The 25,418-nt window shown below is 51.6% G+C and overlaps 2 protein-coding genes across 4 annotated transcripts in view; one reads left to right on the top strand and one right to left on the bottom strand.

Annotated features, from left to right (window-relative positions):
* CDK12 (cyclin dependent kinase 12) overlaps positions 1-7,492 on the bottom strand; it is a 30,197-nt gene extending 22,705 nt beyond the window's left edge. For both annotated transcript variants that reach the window (XM_068212127.1, XM_068212128.1), the window contains exon 1: positions 5,639-7,492. In XM_068212127.1, coding sequence (XP_068068228.1) covers positions 5,639-6,675 — 1,037 coding nt within the window. In that variant the 5' untranslated portion in view covers positions 6,676-7,492. The remainder of the gene's footprint in view (positions 1-5,638) is intronic.
* A 94-nt stretch (positions 7,493-7,586) lies between these two features.
* Positions 7,587-25,226, top strand: MED1 (mediator complex subunit 1). 2 transcript variants are annotated; one of them, XM_068212126.1, is made up of 18 exons: positions 7,587-7,746; positions 9,659-9,765; positions 10,485-10,563; positions 11,161-11,215; positions 13,012-13,144; positions 13,874-13,902; positions 14,221-14,292; positions 14,468-14,542; positions 14,916-14,989; positions 15,209-15,298; positions 16,268-16,379; positions 16,616-16,740; positions 16,935-17,053; positions 17,793-17,994; positions 18,169-18,264; positions 18,366-18,471; positions 19,514-19,654; positions 19,832-25,226. In XM_068212126.1, exons 1-18 carry the CDS (start codon positions 7,719-7,721, stop codon positions 22,758-22,760), a joined length of 4,572 nt encoding a protein of 1,523 aa, XP_068068227.1. In that variant the 5' UTR covers positions 7,587-7,718; the 3' UTR covers positions 22,761-25,226. The 2 variants fall into 2 exon arrangements, with proteins under 2 accessions (XP_068068227.1, XP_068068226.1); XM_068212125.1 differs by having other exon boundaries at positions 19,514-25,226.
* The last annotated feature ends 192 nt before the right edge of the window (positions 25,227-25,418 follow it).

Raw genomic sequence — 25,418 nt, 5'->3', positions numbered from 1 at the left:
TCACACTGGGAGGAGAAGGGAAGGATCGAGGCTGGACAAGCCCCAAGGGAAAGAGGAGCTCACAGCTCACACACCCAACAGGAGACTCCAGTCGAGAGGATGAGCTGGCAGTTTAGGAATATTTCACAGGAATTATGTCCAGCTTTAAAGGAAACCATGGATAAAACACGACTGCCCTCATGGGAATGCTGCCCCAGGAAATCGGGCACTTCAAGCTCGTTTTACCCCCCTGGTTCTTTTACTGCCATCAGAACTCAAATTTGCATAGTGTGATTTGGAAGAAGGAAAAATAAACCCCAGGAATTTTAACTCTATTGCTCAAGGTCTTTCTGTACAAAGAATGGGCTCTAAATCAGGTGTGTATGCAGAAATAAATCACAGAAAATCTGTGCTGGGAGAGAAGCAAGGCAGGAAACACCTCACACCATCAGGGCTCACCCTCAGGAGAGAGGGGAAACTGGTGGGGATACCAGATAAACACCAAAATGGAAGTGGAAACTGGTCCTTCCAGTGCCCATATCAAATTCCTGGTAAGCCAGAACTGTTTCCTCCACTCCAGGAGGAAGGAGGATTGGGCAGGGTGAGGCAGGAGGCTTTAATGGTGAGGTGGGCTCTGATGCCAACAGGACAACCAAAAATTCTGAGTTCAAATACTGTAACAGACATGACACTCCAAAAATTCTGAGTTCAAATACTGTAACAGACATGACACTCCACTCAGGACACATCTAATTTGGAAAACACAGAATTCCCTCCAAACAGTCCCACAGCAGTTATAAAACAGACTTAATAGCAGCAGTTCAAACATAGGTGACACTGGCTCCCTTGTAACCATACTCAGAACATAATTAACACCACCAATTAGTATTATCCCAAGACAATAAACATTTGGAAAATAAACTGGAGAAGCGAGACAACAGGAAGTTCCTGTCCCAACACCAGCAGCACCTTGCAGGAGGAGCAGCTGTGAGTGTGGGAGATGAAGGGTGTCCCCACGGGGTGTGGGGTTCCCTCCCTACTCCAAGGATCAGCATTCCTCTCTCCCACTTGGAAGTACAAGCCCAAGCCTCATGCTGACAGTGGTCAAAGAACACCAGGGCTGTAGGTAAGTCCCTACCTTCAGACTTGCAAAATAAATATACAACCAGAAGGAGAAAAAACCAGGGTCTGCAGTCACACAGCTGTTGCCCTCCTCAACACACTGTTCTGCCATGGGAATGCTGCCTCGGGATCAGCTCTTTTTCCAAGGTTTCTGCTCAGTGAACTGACAATCTGGGCTGCAGTTCGCCTGGCACCATGAGCTGGGAGAGCAGTTACCTTTTCAGCAGCTCCAAGACATTTGCAGGCTATGGAAAACATTCCTAATGAATCCTGTAGGATGTCACCGACTGCAACCACAAAGTTTTGGGGTTAACGTTCCCTACTGCAATTCATCCAGGGTGGATTGCTCAAGATGCTGCAGTGCCCCTTCTCCTGCTCCCTGCCTTCCATCCTGCCCCATGATTAATCCCCAAGAATTACTGCAATTCATGGAATCATGGAAGGGTTTGGGTTGGAAGAGACCTCAAAGCTCATCCAGTGCCACCCCTGCCATGGCAGGGACACCTCCCACTGTCCCAGAGTACTCCAAGCCCTGTCCAACCTGGCCTTGGGCACTGCCAGGGATCCAGGAGCAGCCACAGCTTCTCTGGATAACCTGTGCCAGGGACTCCACACCCTCACCAGAATTTAATCCAGCTGGATGCAGAGCAGTCAAACCAGATCACTCACCAGATCCAAAGTGAACATCTCCAAAAGTCCAATTTTACCTTATTTAATGGTGCTAATTTAGAAACAGCCACCAGGGACACCTGCCTGGACCAGGACAGGTGAAGGTGGGAAAGTGCTGCACTTCCTCCCTGACCTTCCAGCAGCAAACATCCACACTCCTCTGTTCCACCAGGAATAAATCCACCCATTGCCTCCCAGTCCTCTTCACTCCACAGGCAGCACTCACCCTTCCTCTCTTCACTAACAGTAATTCCCTAGAGTTCCCACACAAATAACTGCTGTTTCCAAGCTCATTTTCCAGGCTGGAGTTCACAGCTCCTTTGTGAGACCTGAAAAAGGCTCCACATCCAGAAGCCTTCCTGCTCTCCCAGCTCCACCAAAACCACCTCACCTCCCATCCTCAGAGCATCAACAGCCCCCAAAATTCTGACCCAGCACCTGCTGAGGGGCCTTTTATCACTGCATAGCTCAAAAAAAAAACAGGCAATAAAGTGCAGAATATGCACAGGCAGGTTTTGCTTTCGGAAGAAAACCATTTCTAACCTCTAGAATGTTTTTTTGTGGCTTTAACTGTAGCCATTTAATAGCACTTTTACACCTTTACCCCTTAATTTGTTAAGCCTTGGTGTAACATTCCACACCTTACTTGCTTTGTCAAGGTTATCCAGGATGGATGAGGGAAAATTCAGCCTCACATTCCTCCCTCCTTCTGGATAAAAGTGCTCTGGGATTAAAACCCACCCTGCTGTCCCTCCAGAACTGGAAAACAGAAATAAAAGATACCAACCACGACAGCTGTGAATTAACAAAGAAACGATGGCTTCACCTAAAAATCCAAATTAAAAAGCACTGTGAGATTTGTTTAAGTCACACAATCAGAAGATTGGGATGAAGGGAATGCTGGAACCTTCCATGCTGAGATGGCCATGGTTAACAGGTGTCAGCAGAGGTGACCTGCAGAGCCCCATCATCCACATAATTCCACATCATCCACCCCAAATCACCTACAAATACTCCAGTATTTTACCTGCTCTAACAACGCAGAGTTAAGGATAAAGCAGAAAATACTATCTGGGAAGCCTGACTGCTCCAATTTCTCAGGAAACAAACTTTAATTCTTATTTTTGAATGCCCAGCAACCTTTCACCACAGCAAGGACCCAACATGTGCACATTCACACCTCACTACACATGAGCACACAGCACATCCCACCTCCAGCGAGCGGAGGGACTCTGGAATTCCATCTCCTTGTTTTAGCTGCAGTGACAACATTCCCCACACAGAATGGCAAAGAACATCTGCTATTTTCCCTACTGACCAAATCATCCTCGTTTCCTCCTCGATGGGAAGGGAGTTGTTTTCCACAGCCACTGGAAATGCAAACACTCTGGATTTTCTCCAATCAGCACAGCACATGGGTGCAGTTCCCTAACAATGTGTTTTGGACATGGAGATGAAAGAAAACACAAAATGCACAAAAAAAACCCACCCCATATTGTCAATCAGTGGAAATAATGGAGTGTCCCAGAAAAACCTGAGGAACACAAGCCGTGGTCAGGTGTTCCCTGTCTGAGTGTGCCACTTAAAGAGGATTTCTCTCCCAAAAAATGTTCTTGCCCCTCCACAGGAAGCACAGAAGGAATCAGCCACTGCCCAAAGTCAGCTGCCTCCTTTCACACTCATCTGCAGCACATCAGGGTGAGGAAGGCTCTGCCCACCCTCTCCCTCAGATGTGCCCTGAGCCCCCCCTCTGTCTCCTGGACACACCTGACCATGAGTCCCCCCCCTCCAGTCTCACCTTGCAGCCTGGGAGCTCCACAAAACAAAGCTAACACATGAATTACAACTTAAACTTCACCTGACACATGGAAAACAGGTGAAATTCCCTCTGTCCCTTTGCTACAGTCACTGCAGGCAGGTGTTTTCCAAAGGGGCTGGAATACCTCACACAGTCAGTGAGTTATCTGCCCAGGAAAGAGAGAGGAGTAAGTTATCAAGCCAGAGGTTCAGAGAGTTGGGTACAAGCTGAATGTAAACAGTGAGTAACCTTTGGAACTCATCTGGTTTGGGGTCCAGCATTTAGTCAGAGATGTCCTTAGAAAGTAGCTCTGAAAGTTTAGGGAAGCAGCACAAAGTGCTCTGAAGTTGCTCCCATAAATCAGGGAAGTGTAACTGCTGGATTTCTCAACTCAGAAGCAGCCAGCCACTTACACAGAGAGGTTCTGCTGGGAAGAAAACTCTTAGGATAGCTCTGCAGCTCCCAATGGCTTCTCCCTGCTCAGGGCTGGACACTTACCCAGTGCCACAACTCAAGAGTCGTATCAGTGAACTGACACCTCCCACCACTGCACCCTCACCCTTCCAAAGGGTTAGCAAATAATGTGTGGATTGAAGGGAAGGAGGAGAACACCATCCAGGCCTATCCCTGAGCACCTCCCAGGTGTACACAGAGAAAACAGGCCAGAGGAGAAGCAGCCTGGAGGAAATTTTCACTGTAAAATCACAGTGGAATACAGAGATTTTACGTCAGAGCTTCCAGGGGGTTGAAACCAACACAGAACTGCCAGCAAGGACAAAGGCAAGTTCTCCATGGAAGACAGCACTCCCGAAGTCCAGAGCTGTAGTAACAAAGACCAAATTCCAAAAGCCCCGTGTGCTTTGGGAACTGCTGAGCTGCAGGATGCAGCACAGCAACCACGGAGCAGAGCATTCCTATGGCCATTACATTCCAGGTCACATCTGAATTGCCATGGAGCTCCAAGCAAAGCTCCACAGCATCCATGGAGACTACTGGAAAGTCACTGAACATAAGCCAGGGCTAGAGAAAGAAAAGATCAACATTAGACTATGTCACAGGATGATTAATGAGCACCTGAAATAAAATGCACAGAGCTACCTTGAAAAAATTGTTTCCTTCTGGAGCAAAGTTACTGAGTAAAAGGGGAGAAGAGAGAAAATTAGAGATAAGCCAAAATCCAGGTGGCTGCTCCTCGCCCTTCCAGACTGCCCAGATTTCAGAAAGGAAGGGAAGAAACTCTAGAGCTGAGAAAAGAAAGTTTAGGCTGAGAGACGGAGTTTGCACGTGGTTGTCTCTAATCCAAGGGGAAAGAAAAGACAAGACAGTTCAGAAAGAGCGAAACCCACCCCAAACGAGCCCTCCTGAAAAGCAGGATCATGTTCCCGCATGCAGTAAACAGATAAAGGCTTCCAGAAATAGGTGAAAACATTCCCCATGGCTGAACTTCCCGCCAGGTAAGCGCCTTAGATCCTGCTCCGGGAGCCTCCTCACAGCAGGGGCCACTCCAGAGGTGGGTGTAACTTAATCCCAGCAGCTCCTCCAGCCTCCCTCCCTGCCCGGAGCCAACATGGACGCTGCCTCCCGCCAGCCACAGAGGCGTTTCCCAAAGTGTCAGCTCCATTTCCAAGGGAACTGTCAAGGCCCCAACCAAAGCAACTCCACACACGTCACTTCACGGCCAAATCGGGCACCAGTGGGGAGGAAAGGAATCACAGAATCGTGGAGTGGTTTGGGTTGGAAAGGGCCCTCAAGACCATCCCATGGGTAGGAACACCTCCCACTGTCCCAGCTTGCTCCAAGCCCTGTCCAACCTTGGACAACTCCAGGGATGGAGCATCCACAACCTCCCTAGGCAAGTGCACCAGGCCCTCACCACCCTCACAGGGAAGAATGTTTTCCTAATACCCCACCTAAACCCACTCTCCTTCAACCTGAACCCATCCCCCTTTATCCTATCACTCCAAACTCTCCTAAACACCCTTGCTCCATCTTCCCAGCAACTCCCTCCAGGTACTCCCAGCTGCATCCCAACCCCTCCCCAGCTCCCAGGGCGAGGTGGGGCACACGCACCTGGCGATGGGGCTCCGGCTCACGGAGCGCTTGGAGGCGAAGGGGCTGCTGGAGCGGCGGCGCCCGTAGGGGCTCGGGGACCTCCCGCTGTAGGAGCCGCTGCCCCGCTCGTAGCTGGACGAGCGCCTCCGGCTGTAGGGGCTCACGGATCGCTGCCGCCGGCTGTAGGGGCTGGGCGAGCGGGCGTTGGACTGGTAGCCCACGGGCTCCTTGTAGGGCGGGCTGAGCGACTGGCGGCGTGAGGAGCCGCCGGGGCTCTTCCTGTAGGGATCGTAGGTGCTGGAGGTGTGCGAGCGGGGCGGGCTGAGGTCGTACTCCTGCACGTAGGAGGCTCCCGAGGGGCTGTCGTCCAGTTTCGGGCTGTCCGACCATTTCCTGTGAGGGCTCCTGGATTTCCTCTTCGGGCTGTCGATGGTTTTGTAACTTTTGGGGGCATCCCTTTTGCGATGGCTTTTGCTGCGCTCTTTGTGGCTGGACTTGAGCTCCCGCTCCTTCCTGGATTTCTCCTTGTGCGCCTTGGCCGAGCGCGATTCCTTGTTGCTGCTCTTGGAGGAGAGCGCCTTGGGGTGCTCCTCGCTCTCCAGGAGCCTCTTGGAGGACCCCGATATCCTCTCCTTGGCGGACCTGCTGGAAGCATCCAGGCTCTTTTCCAACTTCCTGTCTTTCTCCGCCTGTTTGCTCTTCATCAGCTCCCGGAGTCGCTTGTGCTGGTGGTGCCGGTGCTTCTGGGCCCTCTCGCTCCTCTCCGCCCTCCTCTCCTCGTTGTCCCTCCTGTCCAGCTTGAGGGCCACATCGTCCGAGAAGGTGTCCGAGTCCGAGCTGATGTCATCGTACTCCACCAGCGGCTTGATCACCGCTCCCAGGGGCGCCGCCGCTTCCTGGGCCGCCAGCGGGGACTCCTTGGAGTGCCTGGACTTGTGCCTCTTGTGCCTGGAGCCCGCCCGGTGCCTCTCCTTGCTGTTGGAGCTCCCGCTGCCCGGCTGCGAGGACCCCCCGCCGCCGTCCTTCTTGCCCCCATGTCTCTCCGGATTTGGCATTCCTCCCCCGCTGCGCTCGGGAACGGCGAGGGGGGGACTCCGCGAAAGCCCCGAACTTCAAACTCCCTCCGCGCCCGCCCCTCGCACCATCCACCCCGGCCTCGGTGCTCCCTCCTACATGGGGAGCGGGGCCCGAGGCCCCGGAGGAGGCGGGAGGGACGGGGAGGGGAGGGGGGAAGGACCCGGGAGGGGAGGGGGAAGCGCCGCGGCCTCACCGCCTCATCCGAGGGGCCCAGGCCCGGCGGGCAGCGCGGCCGCGGGGGCGCCCCGGGAAGGCGGGGCCCGGAGCGCTGCCCGCGGCCTCAGCGGCGGTGGCGGGGCCTGGGCGCGGATCCCCGGCCGAAGGGCCCCGGAGCCGCCGCCGCCCCCGGCCCGGCCCCCGCGCTCTGCCCGAACCGGAGCGGCGCCGTCCGGGGGCACCGCCAACTCTCGCGAGACCCGCCCGCAACTCTCGCGATAACGCCGCCGCCACCCCTCCCTCCGGCGCGAGTCCTCCTCGTCCGCGAGTCCTCTCGGAGATGGGCGGGGGCGCGCGCTCGTCCTCTCGCGAGAGCCGCGAAATCGCGCGGCCGGCGGCGGCTCCCCAGCGAACTTTATTGGGGCGCGGGGCGGGGACAGCGCCCCCTAGCGCCCGGCCCGCAACGAAGCTCCATGGCGGCGCCGCCGCCCCGCCGGCCCGGCCTCCCGCCGCTCTCCCGCTCCGCCGCGCTGCGCTCTAAAGCCGCCGGCGGGTCGCTGTCGAGCCCGCCCCGGCGCACCGCCGGCTAACGGGCGGTCAGTGCTCCGTTAGGGCTGCACAGCGGCCGCCGCCGCGCTTCCCGCAAGCCGAGGGGGCGGGGCGTGCTGTCTCCCCAGCCACGCCCGCCCCTGCGGGCGCGGCGAAGTCTCGCGAGAGCGCGGGAGCGCGGCCGCGGGCGCAGCGATGGCGGCGGCCGCCGCCGTGTGAGGGCGAGGGCGGCCCGGCCGCCGCCCCCGCTCCCCGCCCGCTCCCGATCCCTCTCCGCTCCCTCTCCCTCTCTCGATCCCGGCCCCGGACCTGCAATATGAAGGCAGCGCCGGGCAGCGCCGAGGGTGAGTGCGGCGCGAGGGACGCGGGGGTTCCCGCCGGCTCCGTGAGGGAACGAGGGCGGCCCTGTGGATCCGAGGCTCCGGGTCTGCGCAGCGCCGGGCTGGGGCTGAGGTGGCGCCCCGGAACGTGAAACGGGCGAGGGTCACAAAGGTGGTTTGAGGCCTGGGGCGTCTCTGTGAGGAGGAGGGAGCGCGGAGCCGGGCCTGGTTACTCTGGAGAAGAGGAGGGTGAGAGGGGATCCCATCAGTCCGTGCAGATATCCCCAGGGGCTGTCAGAGCGTGCTGCCAGACTCCGTTCAGTGCTGCCCAGCGCCAGGACGAGAAGCAATGGCCAGAAACTGAAACACAACAAGTTCCACCTCGGCATGAGGAAGAGCTTCTTTCCAGGAGGGTGGGGGGGGTCTCCCTCTCTGGAGAAATTCCACATCCACCTGGGCACATTCCAGGTGTCCCTGCCTGGTCAGGGGGTTGGGCTGGGTGATCTGCAGAGATCCCTTCCAACTCTCTCCTGGGATTCTGGACAGCTCACTGTTGGCTGAGGGGGAGCTTGGACCAGGTGAGCTCCAGGGGTCCCTTCCCACCTCCAGCAGCCAGTGTTGATGCAGTTAAGAGGTGTAAAACAAAATCCCAGAGTAGCTGGGGTTGGAAGGGACCTCTGGAGATCATCCAGTCCAACCCCTCTGCCAAGGCAGGGTCACCTGGAGCAGGGGATACAGGTGGGTTTGGAATGTCTCCAGAACACCCAGCACACATTCATTCATTCATTCATTCATTCATTCATTCCTTACACTTGGGTTTGGAGGACTCAGTGTAAGATCTGTGGCCTGGGAGAGCATCAATAAGGAACCCGAACTGTGGAAGTTTGACAGGTGGAAGTCACAGGCTCCTGTGAGGTGACATTAAAATGTCGTGTTTGCCTCGGACCCTCTGGGGCTAGGGACAGGGTTTACTCTGGAATGATGTCCACTGGGATTTTTTTTTTTGACATGAAAGTGTGGAAAGCTCTGTCTCTTGGCAATAAAATACAAGATTTGAGTGTTCCTGAAAGCCATGTTCTCGTTGTCACCTTCCAGTCACTCATCCACTGCTTCATCCCCTCCCAGCACATGGAGCAGCACTGAGGGGACACCAGCCCTCAGCTTTGAGCTAATTGTGGAGCCATGGAACCTCCTGAGCTGGAAGGGACCCACAGGACCATCAAAGTCCAGCTCCCATCCCTGCACAGGCACCCCAAAAAATCCCACCCTGTCCCTGAGGGTGTTGTCCAAATGTTCCTGGAGCTCTGGCAGCCTTGGGGCTGTGACCATGCCCTGGGGAGCTGTTCCAGTGCCTGAGCACCCTCTGGGGGAAGAACCTTTCCCAAAATCCAGCCTAACCCCCCCTGGCACAGCTCCAGCCACTTCCCCACGTCCTGCTGTGAGGCAGGAAGGTGTCTGAGCACAGAATTTGTGACAACTGGCAATCGGGATGACTTGGCTGAGATTTTTGATGATGGAAGGTGTTGAGGACCTTTCAAGAAGTTTGGAGAGAGACCAGAGGGGGAATCCAGGACACAAAACCCACCTCACTGCTTTAACCTCACACCCTCAGTTTCCTGCCCCAGGTCTAAGACCCTGGGGATCCTGTCCTGACAGAGCTGAACCTGCTGAGGCCACATCACTCAGGGATGGTGCAGAACAGGAGCTGGGCATTTTCCAGACAGGCATTCCATATGATTTTCATGGTCCTTTAGTTTTAACAGCCTGGGATATTCCATAACGCTTACCTCACCTCAAGATCAGGGGTTAAACCAGCAGTAAGTAAATTCTTTGAAGTCGTCTTCAGCTTAAAGGTGGAAAGTTTTGTATTGCTAAACTGATTTGTAAAACTTCCAATATTGGCTCATTGTGTTTCCTGAACGTTCCTGTGTGACAGAGGCAGAGAAGCTGAACAAGATGAGCTCCCTCCTGGAGAGGCTCCACGCCAAGTACAGCCAGAACCGGCCCTGGACAGAAACCATGAAGTTGGTCCGTCAGGTCATGGTGAGCATTGCTGGGCTCTGAGCAGCAGCTGCCTGCAGCTCCTCTGGTGATGGCTTTGTGTTGGGTTCTTAGACCTCTTCCAGGTGTTTTTGTTGTGTCCAGGGCTTCACTGTCTCCTGAGGGGTGCAGGGGAGGGACGGTGTCCAAACCCTCCCTGGCTGATGTGCCTTTCCCTCCCCTAATTACAGATTAGTGCTCAGTGCCAGGGAAAGGGTCAAACTTGTATTTTCTGCTACTTACCCTTCCAGGATATTGTTTTGTGGAGCAGTTTGTTCAGTGACACTCAACACTCAGCCCTGGCTTAGTCAAAAATGGGTTTAAAATATTGGTGTGGGTGGGAGAAGGAGGAGAAGGAGGCAGGGGAGAGCTACAGCAAAGCCTTCTGCCCATACTCAGGTGTTAAAAGTTTGCCCAGCTCTTTATTTTTCTGCCTCCTCATCTAAAACTCTCAGCTTAGACCTATAAAAAGCTGCTACATTCTGTTCTTCCAGCTGGGCAAGTTGCTAAAAAGAAAATAACTCAATTCCAGGCCTGCCTTTGTAATCTGCTTGCAAACAGATACTGTTCTCCTAGAGGAATCAAGATGTTGTAATTTGGGGATGAAATCTAATCTGCTTTAAATTATCAAAATAAACCTCGCGTGGCTGCTCAAAAGTCGCCATAATTCCCTCCTACTGAGGGACAAGGAAAAATGATGTTTTTTCTTCTGTCTGCCCAAGGAAAAACGTGTGGTGCTGAACTCAGGGGGACACCAGCACCTGGTGAGCTGCTTGGAGACACTGCAGAAGGCCCTGAAAGGTTGGTGTGTTCTCTGTGTGCTCTCCACAGGGTGGAAAGCCCTATGGAAAGGCTCCATAAAAACCACACAGGGTGTTGCTGCTGCATTTCACAGTGTTCCTGGTGCTCAGGGGTTCATCAGCACACTGAGCTCAGTGCCAGGCAGGACAGTCAGGAGTGGCTGTGCTGCTTTTATTGGGAAAATCCTCTTTTTATCCAGAGAAGCTGTGGCTGCCCCATCCCTGGAAGTGTCCAAGGCCAGGTTGAACAGGGCTTGGAGCAATCTTGGATAGTAGAAGGTGTCCTGCTCATAGCACGGGTGGGACTGGATGGGCTTTAAGGTCCCTCCCAACCCAAACCATTCCATGATTCTGTGAGTGCCCATACCTGGATTTTACTTGCAGAAGAAATTCCGTTCTCTCCTTGCAGTTTGGGAATATTTGGCTTTTTCTGTGCAGACCCTCGTGCCTGTATTTGGGGACAGATCCTGCACATGGGGCAGTGTGAGCAGACATGGGAGGGAGTAACCAGCTGAGATTTGGTTCATTGCTGGTGCCTCATTCCTTAGGGAATGTCAGATCATTCCCCTGAAGTTTGGCTTTTGTTCCCTCCATCCAGTGTCATCTCTGCCTGCCATGACCGATCGCTTGGAGTCCATCGCCAGGCAGAGCGGGTGCGTCTCCTCCTCTGACTCATGGCAAAGACTTCTCCTGGTCCCCTGCCCACACCAGAACCTTGTGGTGCTTGGACTGGGGGGCTTTGTGTGCTTGGATTGGGGGGGTTTCTGTGTTGGATTGGGTTTTTATGTGCTTGAATTGTGGCGTTTGTGTGTTGGATTGTGGGGTTTTGTGTGCTTAGATTGGGGGGCTTTGTGTGCTTGGATTGTGGCATTTGTGTGATGGATTGTGGGAGTTTGTGTGCTTGGTTTGGGGGGGTTTGTGTAATGGATTGTGGGATTTTGTGTGCTTGGATTGGGGGGGTTTGTGTAATGGATTGTGGGATTTTGTGTGCTTGGATTGGGGGGGTTTGTGTAATGGATTGTGGGAGTTTATGAGCTTAGATTGGGGGGGTTGTGTGCTTGGATTATGGGGTTTGTATGATGGATTGTGGGGCTTTGTGTGCTTGGATTATGGGGTTTGTATGATGGATTGTGGGGCTTTGTGTGCTTAGATTGGGGGGGGTTTGTGTGCTTGGATTGGGGGGGTTTGTGTAATGGATTGTGGGATTTTGTGTGCTTAGATTGGGGGGTTTTTGTGCTTGGATTATGGGGTTTGTATGATGGATTGTGGGGCTTTGTGTGCTTAGATTGAGGGGGTTTGTGTGCTTGGATTATGGGGTTTGTATGATGGATTGTGGGACTTTGTGTGCTTAGATTGGGGGGGGTTTGTGTGCTTGGATTATGGGGTTTATATGATGGATTGTGGGGCTTTGTGTGCTTGGATTATGGGGTTTGTATGATGGATTGTGGGACTTTGTGTGCTTAGATTGGGGGGGGTTGTGTGCTTGGATTATGGGGTTTATATGATGGATTGTGGGGCTTTGTGTGCTTGGATTATGGGGTTTGTATGATGGATTGTGGGACTTTGTGTGCTTAGATTGGGGGGGGTTTGTGTGCTTGGATTATGGGGTTTATATGATGGATTGTGGGGCTTTGTGTGCTTGGATTATGGGGTTTGTATGATGGATTGTGGGACTTTGTGTGCTTAGATTGGGGGGGGTTGTGTGCTTGGATTATGGGGTTTGTATGATGGATTGTGGGGTTTTGTGTACTTAGATTGGGGGGGTTTGTGTGCTTGGATTATGGGGTTTGTATGATGGATTGTGGGGCTTTGTGTGCTTAGATTGGGGGGGTTGTGTGCTTAGATTATGGGGTTTGTATGATGGATTGTGGGGCTTTGTGTGCTTAGATTGGGGGGTTTTGTGTGCTTGGATTATGGGGTTTGTATGATGGATTGTGGGGTTTTGTGTGCTTAGATTGGGGGGTTTTGTGTGCTTGGGTTATGGGGTTTCTGTTTTGGATTGGGGATTTTGTGAGCTTGGATTGGGGTTTTGTGTGCTTGAATTGTGGCGTTTTTGTGATGGGTTGTGGGGTTTTCTGTGCTTGGATTGTGGAGTTTATGGGATGGATTGTGGGGCTTTGTGTGCTTAGTTTGGGTGATTGTGTGCGCTTAGATTTGGGGGTTTTGTGTGAGTTTGTGTGCTTGGATTGTGGGGTTTCTGTTGGATTGGGGATTTTATAAGCTTGGATTGAGGATTTTGTGCTTGGATTGTGGGGTTTGTGTGATGGATTGTGGGATTTTGTGTGCTTAGACTGGGGGGTTTTGTGTGCTTGGATTGGGGTTTTTGTTTGGACTGTGGGGTTTGTGTAACGGATTGTGGGATTGTGGAGTTTGGTGTGCTTGGATTGTGGGGTTTTGTGGGGGTTTTCTGTGCATCTCACAGCGATTTTTGTTCTGTTTCCTCTGGCAGCCTCGGGTCCCACCTGAGTGCCAACGGCACCGAGTGTTACATCACCTCAGACATGTTTTATGTGGAAGTGCAGCTGGACCCTACAGGGCTGCTCTGTGATGTCAAGGTGGCTCACCATGGAGAAAACCCCGTGGTGTGTATTCCTGGGAAAGAGGAACCCTTGTGCTTTTGGGATTCCTGTTTACCTACTTTTATTTTGAGCAGAGGAAATGGGTTTTATTTGACCTTCCCTTAGCCCCAGAGGTATACCCTTGCTGCTCCTTCTACTGGGAATTAAAATCCTCCATGGAGTAGTTTGCTCCTGAGGGATTTTCTAATCAATGCACCCTATAGATTCACAACTTACAAAATCATTTGGGGAAGGTTCCTCAATTTTTCTGAGAATTTTATGGAACTTATCGCTGTGTTTCCAAGGAAAGGAAAGGGAAATTATTCATACAAAGCTCAGATCTGGGAATGGAAAGTTAAAAATTGTGGAATGCTGGGAGAAAATGGGTTTACTGCCCTTCTGCATGTGGAGGAGAGTTTGAGCTTGGTGTTTGATTGGCATCTCCTCAAAACAGCCCATCTTTAATATCCCTATGTAAGCTCCTAGATTTTCAACCTAAATCTTCGCAGTTTGAGAAGTTTATTTCAAAATAATAATTTAAGAGGAAATGTTATTACCTGGACCTGTCCCAGCAGGGCTTGAGGAACAGAAGTAGAACCACAGCAAGGCGTGGTTGTGAGCATTGTGTGGCTTCCCAGGAAAAGCTGATGCTTGGGAATTTCCCTGCCCTGATATTTCCCAGCTGCAGAGCTGCACAAAGCCTGGAGTGGCTGCATTCCACGCTGACATCCTTGTGCTTTCTTTCCTTTTCAGAGCTGTCCAGAGCTGGTGCAACATCTGAGGTGAGTGACAGGGGTGGGTTGTTGTGTTTTCTCACAGGTTTCTCTTTGCTGTAATGATCTGATGCTATTTGATGTCTGGAAACACAAAATTCTTCACAACTGCTCCTTCCCCACGAAGTGTCTTCACTTCTCCAGGGGATTTTTTGGCTTTGGCTTAGATCTTGTGATTCTGGCTGCTGTGCAGGGTATCTTCAAAGCCCACAGCACATTAAAGCTGGATCATTTAAAGAACACATTTTCATGTAGAAAAAGTCTTTTTTTAAAATGAGACCTGTTACCAATTTGAATACTTGGTAACTTCTCCCTTTTGCCTTTCAGAGAGAAAAATTTTGATGAGTTTTCAAAGCATCTGAGGGGACTTGTGAACCTGTATAAGCTGCCAGGGGACAAGTAAGTCCAGGATATATTTATATCCACATATACAAAATGAAATAACGAGTCTAGAATACATTTATTTATACCCACACATGTAAAATGAAAAAAAACCCTCTAAGCTTGTAGGTTTGCACTGCACAACTCCTTTCAAGTTTTCTTATGTTGTTTTACTGTTTTTTTTTTCCCTAAGCAAACTTAAAACTAAAATGTACTTGGCTCTGCAGTCCTTGGAGTTGGATCTCCAAAAGATGGCTGGGATGTATTGGTAAGTTTTGTGGTGTCTGTGTGGTTTTCTAAATCTCTATAAATGCTTAGAGCTCTGAGAAATTCCTTTTTAACTGCAGGATTTGGTTGGAAGAGAGTCTAAAAGGCAAAATCAAAAGTTTGTAGCCGGGTGGATTCAGTGATGATGTGATTTAAATTGAGAAAGCTTTGGCCTTGTTTCACTGCTGTAGATAAACCAGCCATGCTGTAGAGGGTAAAGCAGCTTTTGTTTTGCTGTACAGTGTGAAGTTTTGGATCAATCCCTCTTTGGGTCCCAGAAATGTGAATTTTGAGTTGAAATCAGTCTCAGCACATGAATTTTGGCTTCAGGTGTGGCTGTGGCTTGTTTCAGACTCTGATTGCCTCTCTTGCAGGCAAGCCACCAATGCAAACCCCCTGGACAAAATCCTCCATGGCAGTGTTGGCTATCTCACCCCCAGGAGTGGAGGTACCTGTGATTCACTCTTAAAAAAGGGAATTAATTTTAATAAATTTAAAAAAAAATATTTGTTCTTGGCCTCAAGTATGGGTCATAGTTTCACATTAACTGATGGAAAATAATAAAGTAAAAGAGGGACAAAATCTTTGGGTGTTTGTGTGGCTTTGTGGGTTGGGGATGATCAGGATGACTTCTCAGGATGCCTCATCAGGAGTTTCTCTCCCCCAGGTCTCCTGATGAACCTCAAATATTATGTCTCCCCCTATGATTTATTTGAGGATGGCACCGGGGCCCCCGTGGTTTTGCACGAGAACAATGGTAGGTCAGCTGTGGAACTGCTGGGGGCTGCTGCTGCTTGGAGGGAGGGAAGGAAGCAGAATTCCAGCCCAGCCTCTGCTGTCACCCTGTCCAGCAGGACAATCACAGGCTGGCCTGTGGGTTTAATGAGCCCAGCTGTAAGCACTGGCCCCAGGTGACCGCTGGCCATTGGACCTTGTGGCTGTGCTGGAGTTGGGGCTGGGCTCCTGTGGGGTATTGGGGTTTGCAGGCAGAGCCTTTTTCATTGCACTGAATCTCATTTTAACATGGGATTTGTTTTGTTACCTGAATAAAAACATAGAACTCCAGAATGGTTTGGGTTTGGAGGGACCTTAAAGCTCATCCACTTCCAATCCCCTGCCATGGGCAGGGACACGTTCCATTATCCCAGGTTCCTCAGAACCCCATCCAGCCTCGTGCCTCTCCCATCATACTGGAAGATTGTTTTTATGCATGGACATCTGGCTCTTGTTACAATGCCAAAACCAAGCTCCAGTTGTCAGGGAAAAAAAAAGAGAGGGAAATTATCCAAAACCATAATTTGTTTTGCTTTGCAAAGACCAAATTACGAACTCGCAAATGCGTTTGGAAAATATTTTGAGAATGATGCAATTGGTCCACCTGGCAAGAGGGAAAGGGAGCTTTGGGTAGAACAGTCAGTTTGGCTGCTGTCCATTTGGTCCTGAAGGTGAACAGTGAACTCTGTGCCTTGTGGGGAAAGCCAGAGTAGTATTTTCTGGAATCACAGAATATTTTGTGTTGGAAGAAACCCTAAGGCTCATCCAGTTCCGTGGGCAGGGACACCTTCCAGTACCCCAGGTTGCTCCAAGCCCCATCCAGCACAGCCTTGAACATTTCCAGGGATGGAAGTATATTTAATTCATATTTAATCCACACAACTTGCCACTGGTGGGTTTTTTCCCATCAGCTCATGTCCTTGTTGGGTTCTTCTCCTGCTTCCCCCTGCAGTTCCTCGCTCGCTGGGTATGAACGTGTCGGTGACAGTCGAGGGAACCATGGCAATGCACAAACTTCCAATTGCTCCACTGATCATGGGCTCCCATCCTGTGGACAGCAAAGGGTAAGGGCAGGACACGAGGCCAGCACTCAGCTGGGGGATTGTCACAGCTTTATAAGAATTCCACATGTGCTGCCTTTAGGCCAAGAAACGCCTGTTTCAGGGCTGTCAGGTGCTTCTGAGGAGTGCCTTCATTTTTAAGGTGTAACAAGGTGTATTTGAGCAAACATAAGTGTTATGTCAAGTGACAGCAGAAGCCCTGCAGCTCACAGGACCTTTTGTCCCCCCCATTCTTCCAGAACTCCGTCTTTCTCCTCGATCACCAGTGCCAACAGCGTGGACTTGCCCGCTTGCTTCTTCCTGAAATTCCCACGTCCCATTCCAGTGTCTCGAGCTTTCATCCAGAAGCTGCAGAGCTGCACAGGTGGGTTGCAGACCTGTCAGACTCATCTCTGGGGTTTTATTAATGTTCCCTCGTTTCTATCAGTAAATGCTGCTGATTTTTAACATGGGGAGTTGTTTGGGGCTTTGTGCTGTTCTCAGTAAAATCTGGACAGGTTTTCCACCATCTCTCCCTGGCTTCAGGTGCCATCATTCCACGCTCTCTTGTCCCCTCAGGTATCCCACTGTTTGACACACCACCCACGTTTGTGCCCCTGTATGAGCTGATCACACAGTTTGAGTTGTCCAAGGAGGCCGATCCCCTGCCCCTGAACCACAACATGCGCTTCTACGCCGTAAGTGTGCGCCCCCCAGCCAGCCTGGGACACCTCCACAGCAGCATTTCAGGGGGGTTCAGCTGTTTCAGGTGGCTTCCGAGTGGGATAAACAAAATGGGTTCTGTATTTATTCACGGACAAAAGCTGTTCTTCAAGCATTAGGATTCATGTACAGGGTCCTGGCACAGGTGCCCAGAGAAGTTGTGGCTGCCCCATCCCTGGCAGTGTCCAGTGCCAGGTTGGACAGGGTTTGGGGCAATCTGGGAGAGTGGGAAGTGTCCCAGTCTGTGGCACTGGATGGGATTTAGTGTCCTCCCAACCCAAACCATTCCATGATTCTGTGATCACCATGGTACTCGGGAAAATTAGGTATTGAAAGATGCTTTGCTGTTGGAATGCAGCTGCAGGGAGGAGAGCAGAGGGGCTGAGCCTTCCCAGGATCTGTCCCTTCCTTTTGTCCAGTGATGTGTGGCTGAATGAATTGCAGCATTTTGGGAGAAATCCTTAAATTTGTGCATGAGCGTTAACTCCAGAGGATTCTCTCCCCAGAAGGGATGCCATCCAGTGTGAAACTGTTTTAGTGGGAACAGTTGGGCAGTATTACTTCTGAGGAATTAAAATGTTTTCCTTATTCAGAGTGGAAGGAAAACATCCTCAGTGTTTGTCCCTGTCAGCCAGAAAGGTGACATGGTGTCAGTGGCCTCTGAGCACTTCTAGATGTCCATTATCCCCTTCTAAAGCAGGGATTGTTTGTCAGGCTCTTCCAGGACAGCAGCACTGTTACTTCCTGAACAAAGACGCTCCTCTCCCGGACGGACGAAGCCTCCAGGGAACTCTGATCAGCAAAATTGCTTTCCAGCACCCCGGCCGGGTGCCCCTCATCCTCAACTTGATCCGGCACCAGGTGGCCTACAACACCCTCATCGGCAGCTGTGTCAAGAGGACAGTCCTGAAGGAAGGTGGGTGCCACCTCCAGAGGAACGTGAGGTGGGAATGATGAACTCTGGGGAGTTTTCCTCATAAGGAATGAGGCCTCTGCAGCTTCCTTTGGTTTTTTTCCCATCTGTGTGGAGGTTTTGAAGCTTTGGTTCATCTCCACTGTTTCCTCAGTTAAAAGTTCCCGTGTCTTTCAGATTCTCCTGGGATCCTGCAGTTTGAAGTTTGTCCTCTCTCTGACTCGTGTTTCAGTGTATCCTTCCAGCACCCTGTGAACGACTCCCTGGTGTGTGGTAAGTGGCCTCGGGGGCAGCAGGAGCAGCATTTCTGGGAAGGCTTGCAGGGTTTCCTCGCCCTGTGTGCAGGATTTTGATCTCTCCCTGCTCTCTTGCAGTGGTGATGGACGTGCAGGACTCCAGCCATGTGAACTGTAAGCTCTACAAAGGGCTGTCTGATGCCCTCATCTGTACAGATGATTTCATTGCCAAGGTTGTTCAAAGGTAAGCTAGGATTTTGTCCCACCTTGTGCTCCCAATCACACAGATGATCTCTGCTCCATCTCGTGTTTATCCAGCAGTTCTGGAACTGTTCTGTGGTTGTTTGGAGGAGAGAACTCAGAGCCGTGCTGAAAATTCAGTGCCAGATGTTGAACTGTAGCTACTTATTTTTGAGTTTGTTGTTTACACAGGGCTTTTATCAGCTTGGTCACATTCACAGGGCACAACACTCCTGTCACCTTTTGAGTGGAAACCACTGGTTTTGCTTTCAGCACATTATAGACTTGTTATCCCTGAGGAGAATGTGGTGTTAACACTGATTTTTGAGCTCAAAAAGCTGCTCCTGCCCATGGCAGAGGGGTGGAACTGGATGGGCTTTAAGCTCTTCCAACCCAAGCCATCCTGGGATTTTTATAAGGTAGGAAATCAGGTTTACCAAGCTTAGAAAAAGGTGTTTTCTGCCAGAATTGGATTAACAACCCAGATTCCTTCATGAAGACAGGACAAGGGGGAATGGCTTTAAACTGAAACAGTAGCTCTAGGTGTGATATTGGGAAGGAGTTGTTCCCTGTGAGGGTGGGAAGGCCCTGGCGCAGGGTGCCCAGAGCAGCTCTGGCTGCCCCTGGATCCCTGGCAGTGCCCAAGGCCAGCCTGGATGGGGCTTGGAGCACCCTGGGACAGTGGGAGGTGTCCCTTCCCATGGCACTGGATGGGCTTTAAGGTCCCTTCCAAACCAAAGCATTCCATGATTCTATGATTGCATCCTGTGCTTTTTACCTACCAGATAATGATCTATCCTCTATCAGTTATTAGAGATAATTGATTCATTCTCCCTCTGCGCAGGTGTCTCGTGGCTGGATGGGGGTGGTGGGAGAAGTCTGAATTCAAGCAGAACAGCAGGACGTAAATAAAACCTGGACCTGCTGCTGTCCTGTGCAAGCCCCTGAGTGCTCATTTTATACCTGCTGGAGGTGTAAAACCTCCCCAGTGACCTTTGCTGAGGGAAAACCTGAGCCCCACCCTGACCTTGTGCTGTGTCTTGCAGGTGCATGTCCATCCCTGTCACCATGAGAGCCATCCGTAGGAAAGCAGAAACCATCCAAGCTGACACGCCAGCCCTGTCCCTCATTGCAGAGACAGTTGAAGACATGGTGAAGAAAAACCTGCCCCCAGCCAGCAGCCCAGGGTATGGCATGACCACAGGCAGCAACCCAATGAGCGGGACCACCACCCCAACCAACACTTTTCCTGGGGGGCCCATCACTACTTTGTTTAACATGAGCATAAGCATGAAAGAGAGGCATGACTCAGTGGGCCATGGGGAGGACTTCAGCAAAGTGTCTCAGAACCCTATTCTCACTAGTTTGTTGCAGATCACAGGGAATGTGGGGTCTACCATTGGCTCAAGTCCAACCCCCCCCCACCACACACCACCACCAGTATCCTCACCAGCCAGCAACACCAAGAACCACCCCATGCTCATGAACCTTCTTAAGGAGAATCCCCCTCAGGATTTCTCCACTCTGTATGGGAGCAGCCCTCTGGAAAGGCAGAACTCTTCCTCTGGCTCCCCCAGAATGGAAATGGGCCCTGGGGGGAATAAACAAAAGAAAAAAAAATCCCGCATGCCAGCCGACAAGCCCAAGCACCAGACTGAGGATGATTTCCAGAGGGAGCTCTTTTCCATGGATGTTGACTCCCAGAACCCCATTTTTGATGTCAACATGACTGCAGACACCCTGGACACCCCTCATATTACTCCAGCACCCAGCCAGTGCAGCACTCCTCCTACCACCTACCCCCAGGCGCTCCCCCACGCCCAGCCCAGTATCCAGAGGATGGTTCGCCTGTCCAGCTCGGACAGCATCGGGGCCGATGTCACCGACATCCTCTCGGATATAGCAGAGGAGGCTTCCAAGCTGCCCACCAGTACCGAGGACTGCCCACCCATTGGGACTCCAGTCAGAGACTCTTCTAGTTCAGGACATTCACAAAGTGCCCTCTTTGACCCCGATGTTTTTCAGACCAACAGTAGTGAGAACCCCTACACAGACCCCGCAGACCTGATCGCGGACGCTGCTGTGAGCCCCAACAGCGATTCCTCCAACCATTTTTTTCCAGATGGGGTAGATTTCAACCCTGACTTGCTGAACAGTCAGAGCCAGAGTGGTTTTGGGGAGGAATACTTTGATGAGAGCAGTCAGAGCGGAGACACTGATGATTTCAAGGGCTATGCCCCCCAGGCTCTAACTAATTTGGGGGTGCAAGTCTTGGGGGCTGATGGGGGGGAAAATAAATTTAAGGGGAGCACTCCATCCGATACGGTGGATTTTAGTATTATTGCAGCTGCCAGCAAAGCACTGGGGTCCTCTGACATCATGGAGCACCACAGTGGAGGTCAGAGCCCTTTGCTGAACACGGGGGATTTAGGAAAAGAGAAGTCTCAGAAACGGGTAAAGGAAGGCAATGGGTCTGGAAGTGCCGTGGCAGGTGCTGGGATAGATGGGAAGCCAGGGAAGCGCAGCCGGACGCCATCCAGTGATGGCAAAAGCAAAGAGAAACTTCCAAAGCGGAAGAAGCAGGAGACAGATGGGAAATCTCCATCCCACAGTTCATCCAACAGGCCCTTCACGCCACCAGCAAGCACAGGTGGGTCCAAATCTCCGGGGAGTTCGGGCAGATCCCAGACTCCTCCTGGGGTAGCTACTCCTCCTATTCCAAAAATAACCATTCAGATCCCAAAAGGAACAGTGACTGTTGGCAAACCATCTTCACACGGCCAGTACACGAGTAGTGGTTCTGTCACCTCCTCCAGCAGCAAAAGCCATCATAGCCATTCTTCCTCCTCCTCCTCTTCTTCCTCCTCTTCAACCTCAGGCAAAATTAAAAGCAAATCAGAAGGGTCTTCTGGCTCAAAGATGAGCAGCAGCCTCTACTCCAGCCAAGGCGGCTCCGGGTCGGGTCAGTCCAAGGGCTCGGCCCAGTCGGTGGGAAAGCCAGGATCCTCCCCCATCACCAAGCACGGCCTCAGCACCAGCTCTGGCAGCACCAAGATGAAACCTCAAGGAAAGCCATCGTCCCTCATGAACCCTTCCATGAGCAAACCAAACATCTCCCCGTCCCACTCGAGACCCTCGGGGGGTTCTGACAAACTCGCCTCTCCCATGAAACCTGTCCCGGGTACTCCCCCGTCGTCTAAAGCGAAGTCACCCATCAGTTCAGGTTCTGGTGGGTCCCACATGTCTGGGACTGGATCGAGCTCGAGCATGAAATCGTCTTCAGGAATGGGATCCTCCGGGTCTATGTCACAGAAACCGCCTCCCTCGTCCAATTCCTCCACGGCATCTTCATCTTCCTTTTCATCCAGTGGGTCTTCCATGTCTTCATCCCAGAACCAGCATGGAAGCTCCAAAGGCAAGTCCCCGAGCAGAAACAAGAAGCCATCGCTGACCGCAGTCATAGACAAGCTGAAGCACGGGGTGGTCACGAGCGGGCCTGGCGGAGACGACCCCATGGATGGACAGATGGGGTCGAGTTCCAATTCCTCAAGCCATACAATGTCCTCCAAACACAACATGTCTGGAGGGGAGTTCCAGGGAAAGCGGGAGAAGAGCGACAAGGAGAAATCGAAGGTCTCTGTTTCTGGAGGATCCGTTGACTCTTCCAAGAAGAACTCGGATTCCAAAAACGTTGGAAGCACTGGAGTGGCCAAAATTATCATCAGTAAACACGATGGTGGTTCCCCCAGCATTAAAGCCAAAGTAACTCTGCAGAAACCCGGGGAAGGGGGCGGGGACGGCCTGAGGCCTCAGATGCCTTCTTCCAAAAGCTACGGATCCCCCCTGATCAGCGGCTCCACCCCCAAACACGAGCGCTGCTCCCCCAGCCACAGCAAATCCCCGGCCTACACCCCCCAGAACATCGACAGCGAGAGCGAGTCGGGCTCTTCCATTGCCGAGAAATCCTACCAGAACAGCCCCAGCTCCGACGATGGCATCCGGCCCCTGCCTGAGTACAGCGCCGAGAAGCACAAGAAGCACAAAAAGGAGAAGAAAAAAGTGAAAGACAAAGACCGGGACAGAGAGCGGGACCGGGATAAGGACAGGGACAAGAAGAAATCCCACGGCATGAAGCCCGAGAGCTGGTCCAAGTCTCCGATCTCGGCGGATCAGTCTCTGTCCATGGCGAGCAACGCGATCCTCTCGGCCGAGCGGCCGTCCCGGGCCAGCCCCGAGTTCCTGATCGGGGAGGAAGATGATGATCTCATGGATGTTGCTCTAATTGGCAATTAATTCTCCCAGATGAGCTGTCTGCAGGTCCTGGAGGGAAGGAAGGAAGGATTCATCTCAAACCTGCCACGCGGCTCTTCACGGGGTGTGTTTGGAGAGGGGAAAAATAAGTATTTCCAAGGTATTTCCAAGATTTTCAGACCACCAAGGTCTGTGCAGAAGGATGTGAGTGCCAGCAGCCAGGTCCCTGCCTGTGGCCTTCATCCTGTGGGCACTGCCATTCTTCCTGAATTTATGAGTATTATCATCCCTGTCGGAGTTAACGGGGATGAAGCCGAGTGTGGGAATGTGGGAGCAGCTCCCAGATGAGGCAAACACACATAGGCTGGCCTGGGAGATCCCAGTCCCTCTGCCCTCTTCCCATTCAGGATAAGCTCCTTTTGGATGTAGGAAGTTTTAAAGTAATTATATTTAGGAAGTGTTTTAAGGCTGGGTTTTAATTCTTTGGAAGAAGGAAAACCACGAGGTTTTTAATTTATTTATTCCCATGGCATTCCTTCATTCAATGCCCAGCTTAGCACGGTGCCTCTGGCATGAGCTGGGCACTGTTTCCTCATGGAAATCAGGATTTTATCCCGGGTCACAGCTCTGAGGGATTGCTGCTGCCTTGGGTTTGCCTTCCCACTTGTTTTAGCTATTTATTCACCTCCATGTGGGAACACCTCATGCTCCTTGTTTTCCCCAAGTGGGAATTTGGGTAGAGCCCATAGGTTTGGGTGGCTCTGCAGCTTTGGTGACATTCCAGCAGGGTGAAATCCCAGCAAATCTCAATGGAAAGGGGACTCCTGCCTGCACCAACAAGCTTCCCTGGAATCTCCTCGTGCTGCTGAGCTGGGAATTGTGGTCACACACAGGGGCACTGCCCTGGGAAGGATTGTCCAGCTAAGGGAGCCGTGTCCTGCTTGGAAAACAGTCCCAGAGTGGCTCAGCTGGGATCAGAGTTGGAGCAGAAGTGTTGATTTCCTTAAAAGATGGATTTTCCCCTTTTGGCTGGAATTAGGAGCATGACTCAGGCATCCTCTCCGGGCTGATCTTGTGGTCCCTGAAAGGAAAAGAGACTCAGGAGAGTGTTTTATTTTTAAAAGCAGTTTCATCTGATTCACTGAAGAGGAATGTTGGAAATCAGGAGTTCTCCAAACACATCTCCTGTGGAATTATGTACTGAGCAGGATCCTGCTCCCACTGGATTTTGCTGTTGGTGCTGGAGGCCAGGATTTCCCCGTGGGAATGAGGTTGTGCTTCACCTTTGGGGACGCAGTGTGAAAAGATGTCAAGGATTTGAGTTTTTCTTTTAAACCACTGAAAATTCCCATCCTAGGCTGACCCCAGGGATAGCCCAGGAAAGCTGTTTGGTTTCCAGCATTTTTGGAAAGTCTTTTTAGTAGGTTGGCAGCTATCCTGTTAATTGTAGGGATTTGTCACCCCTTCCTCCTGCCTCCAGTTTAATTCCAGGGCTCCCGCAGAGCGTGGGAGCCTGAATGTCTCCCAAACTTCCTCCAGCTCTGGAGAACTTTCCCTCCTTACATTTTCCAGTATTTATCCCTTGCTCCTGGTGTCTTGCACGCCACAACCTCCCCCTCACCAGAGCTTGAAATGAAAATAAAATGGGAGCTAAATCCAAGCAAAGACCGGAGCAAACGCTGATACCTGGCGCAGCGTTGGAATCGTGGGACTGTGGGGTGCTGCAAAGAGGATGTCAGGAATGCAATCCCAGAGGAATTCAGCTGGACACCCTCCTCCAGTGGCTCTGTTGGGAATGGTGCCAGCTCAGCCTCTGGAGGGCTGCCTGCCCCCATCTCCTGCTTTTATTTAATCCATTTTTTGGACAAAATCCCTTCGATCCGTTGCGAGTTGTGCGAGGGCACAACCAGCCTTCCAAAAGAAGCACTTTCAAGTGGAATCCAGGCTGGGAATCCCCCAGGATGGCTCCCTGGACTCGTCCTTAGCCAGAGCTGTTCTTTCTTGCTGTGCAGCACGATAAAAGTTGGAAGGGAAAGCAGCAAAATTGACACAAAAACCTGTTTTGAAGGAGCAAGCTGCACTCGTTTCCTCTCCCCTCACCCAGACCAAAGCTCAGTATCCAAAATTCCCCCTGTGGAGGGTGGGAACAGAGGGAACAATGTCTCCTCCAGCCCAAATTTAAAGCTTTTCACCCCATTTTGGTGCCCTGTCCCCTTCCAATGACGTCAGTCCTGGGAGAGCTGAGGTGCGTGACCACGCAGAGGCTTTGGGGTGTCAGTGCTCGGGCTCTGAGAAATGGTTTATTTTTGGAATATTTTTGCTTATATTCTCAATAATTTTACATCTTTCAGTATTCAGAAAGATAAAGTAAAATGAAAATTAAATATAAGCCAAACCTTTTAATCTCAGGTGGTGAAGTGAACGTGGAGATTAAAAGAAAGTGGTTCTTTCCTCGATTATCATGATGTACATAAATCCCTGGCTGGAAAATCGCTGGAATTGTAAATATCCCGGCTCCCGCGGCAGATTTTTTTTGGGCGGAAAGTGGAATTTCAACTTTTTTGGAAATATCGCAGAGAACATGTTTATTTACATGCAAATAAACCCCTTTGGTACAAAGCGGCCTCGGCTCCGTGCTGGGGGGAGCGTCACAAGGGCATCCCCGCCATGCTTGATTTTCCCGCGAGAATGACATCACCA

Source organism: Anomalospiza imberbis, chromosome 22, assembly GCF_031753505.1.
Source record: "Anomalospiza imberbis isolate Cuckoo-Finch-1a 21T00152 chromosome 22, ASM3175350v1, whole genome shotgun sequence".
In the NCBI taxonomy this organism is placed as follows: domain Eukaryota; kingdom Metazoa; phylum Chordata; class Aves; order Passeriformes; family Viduidae; genus Anomalospiza; species Anomalospiza imberbis.
This window is presented reverse-complemented; position numbering and strand designations above follow the sequence as displayed.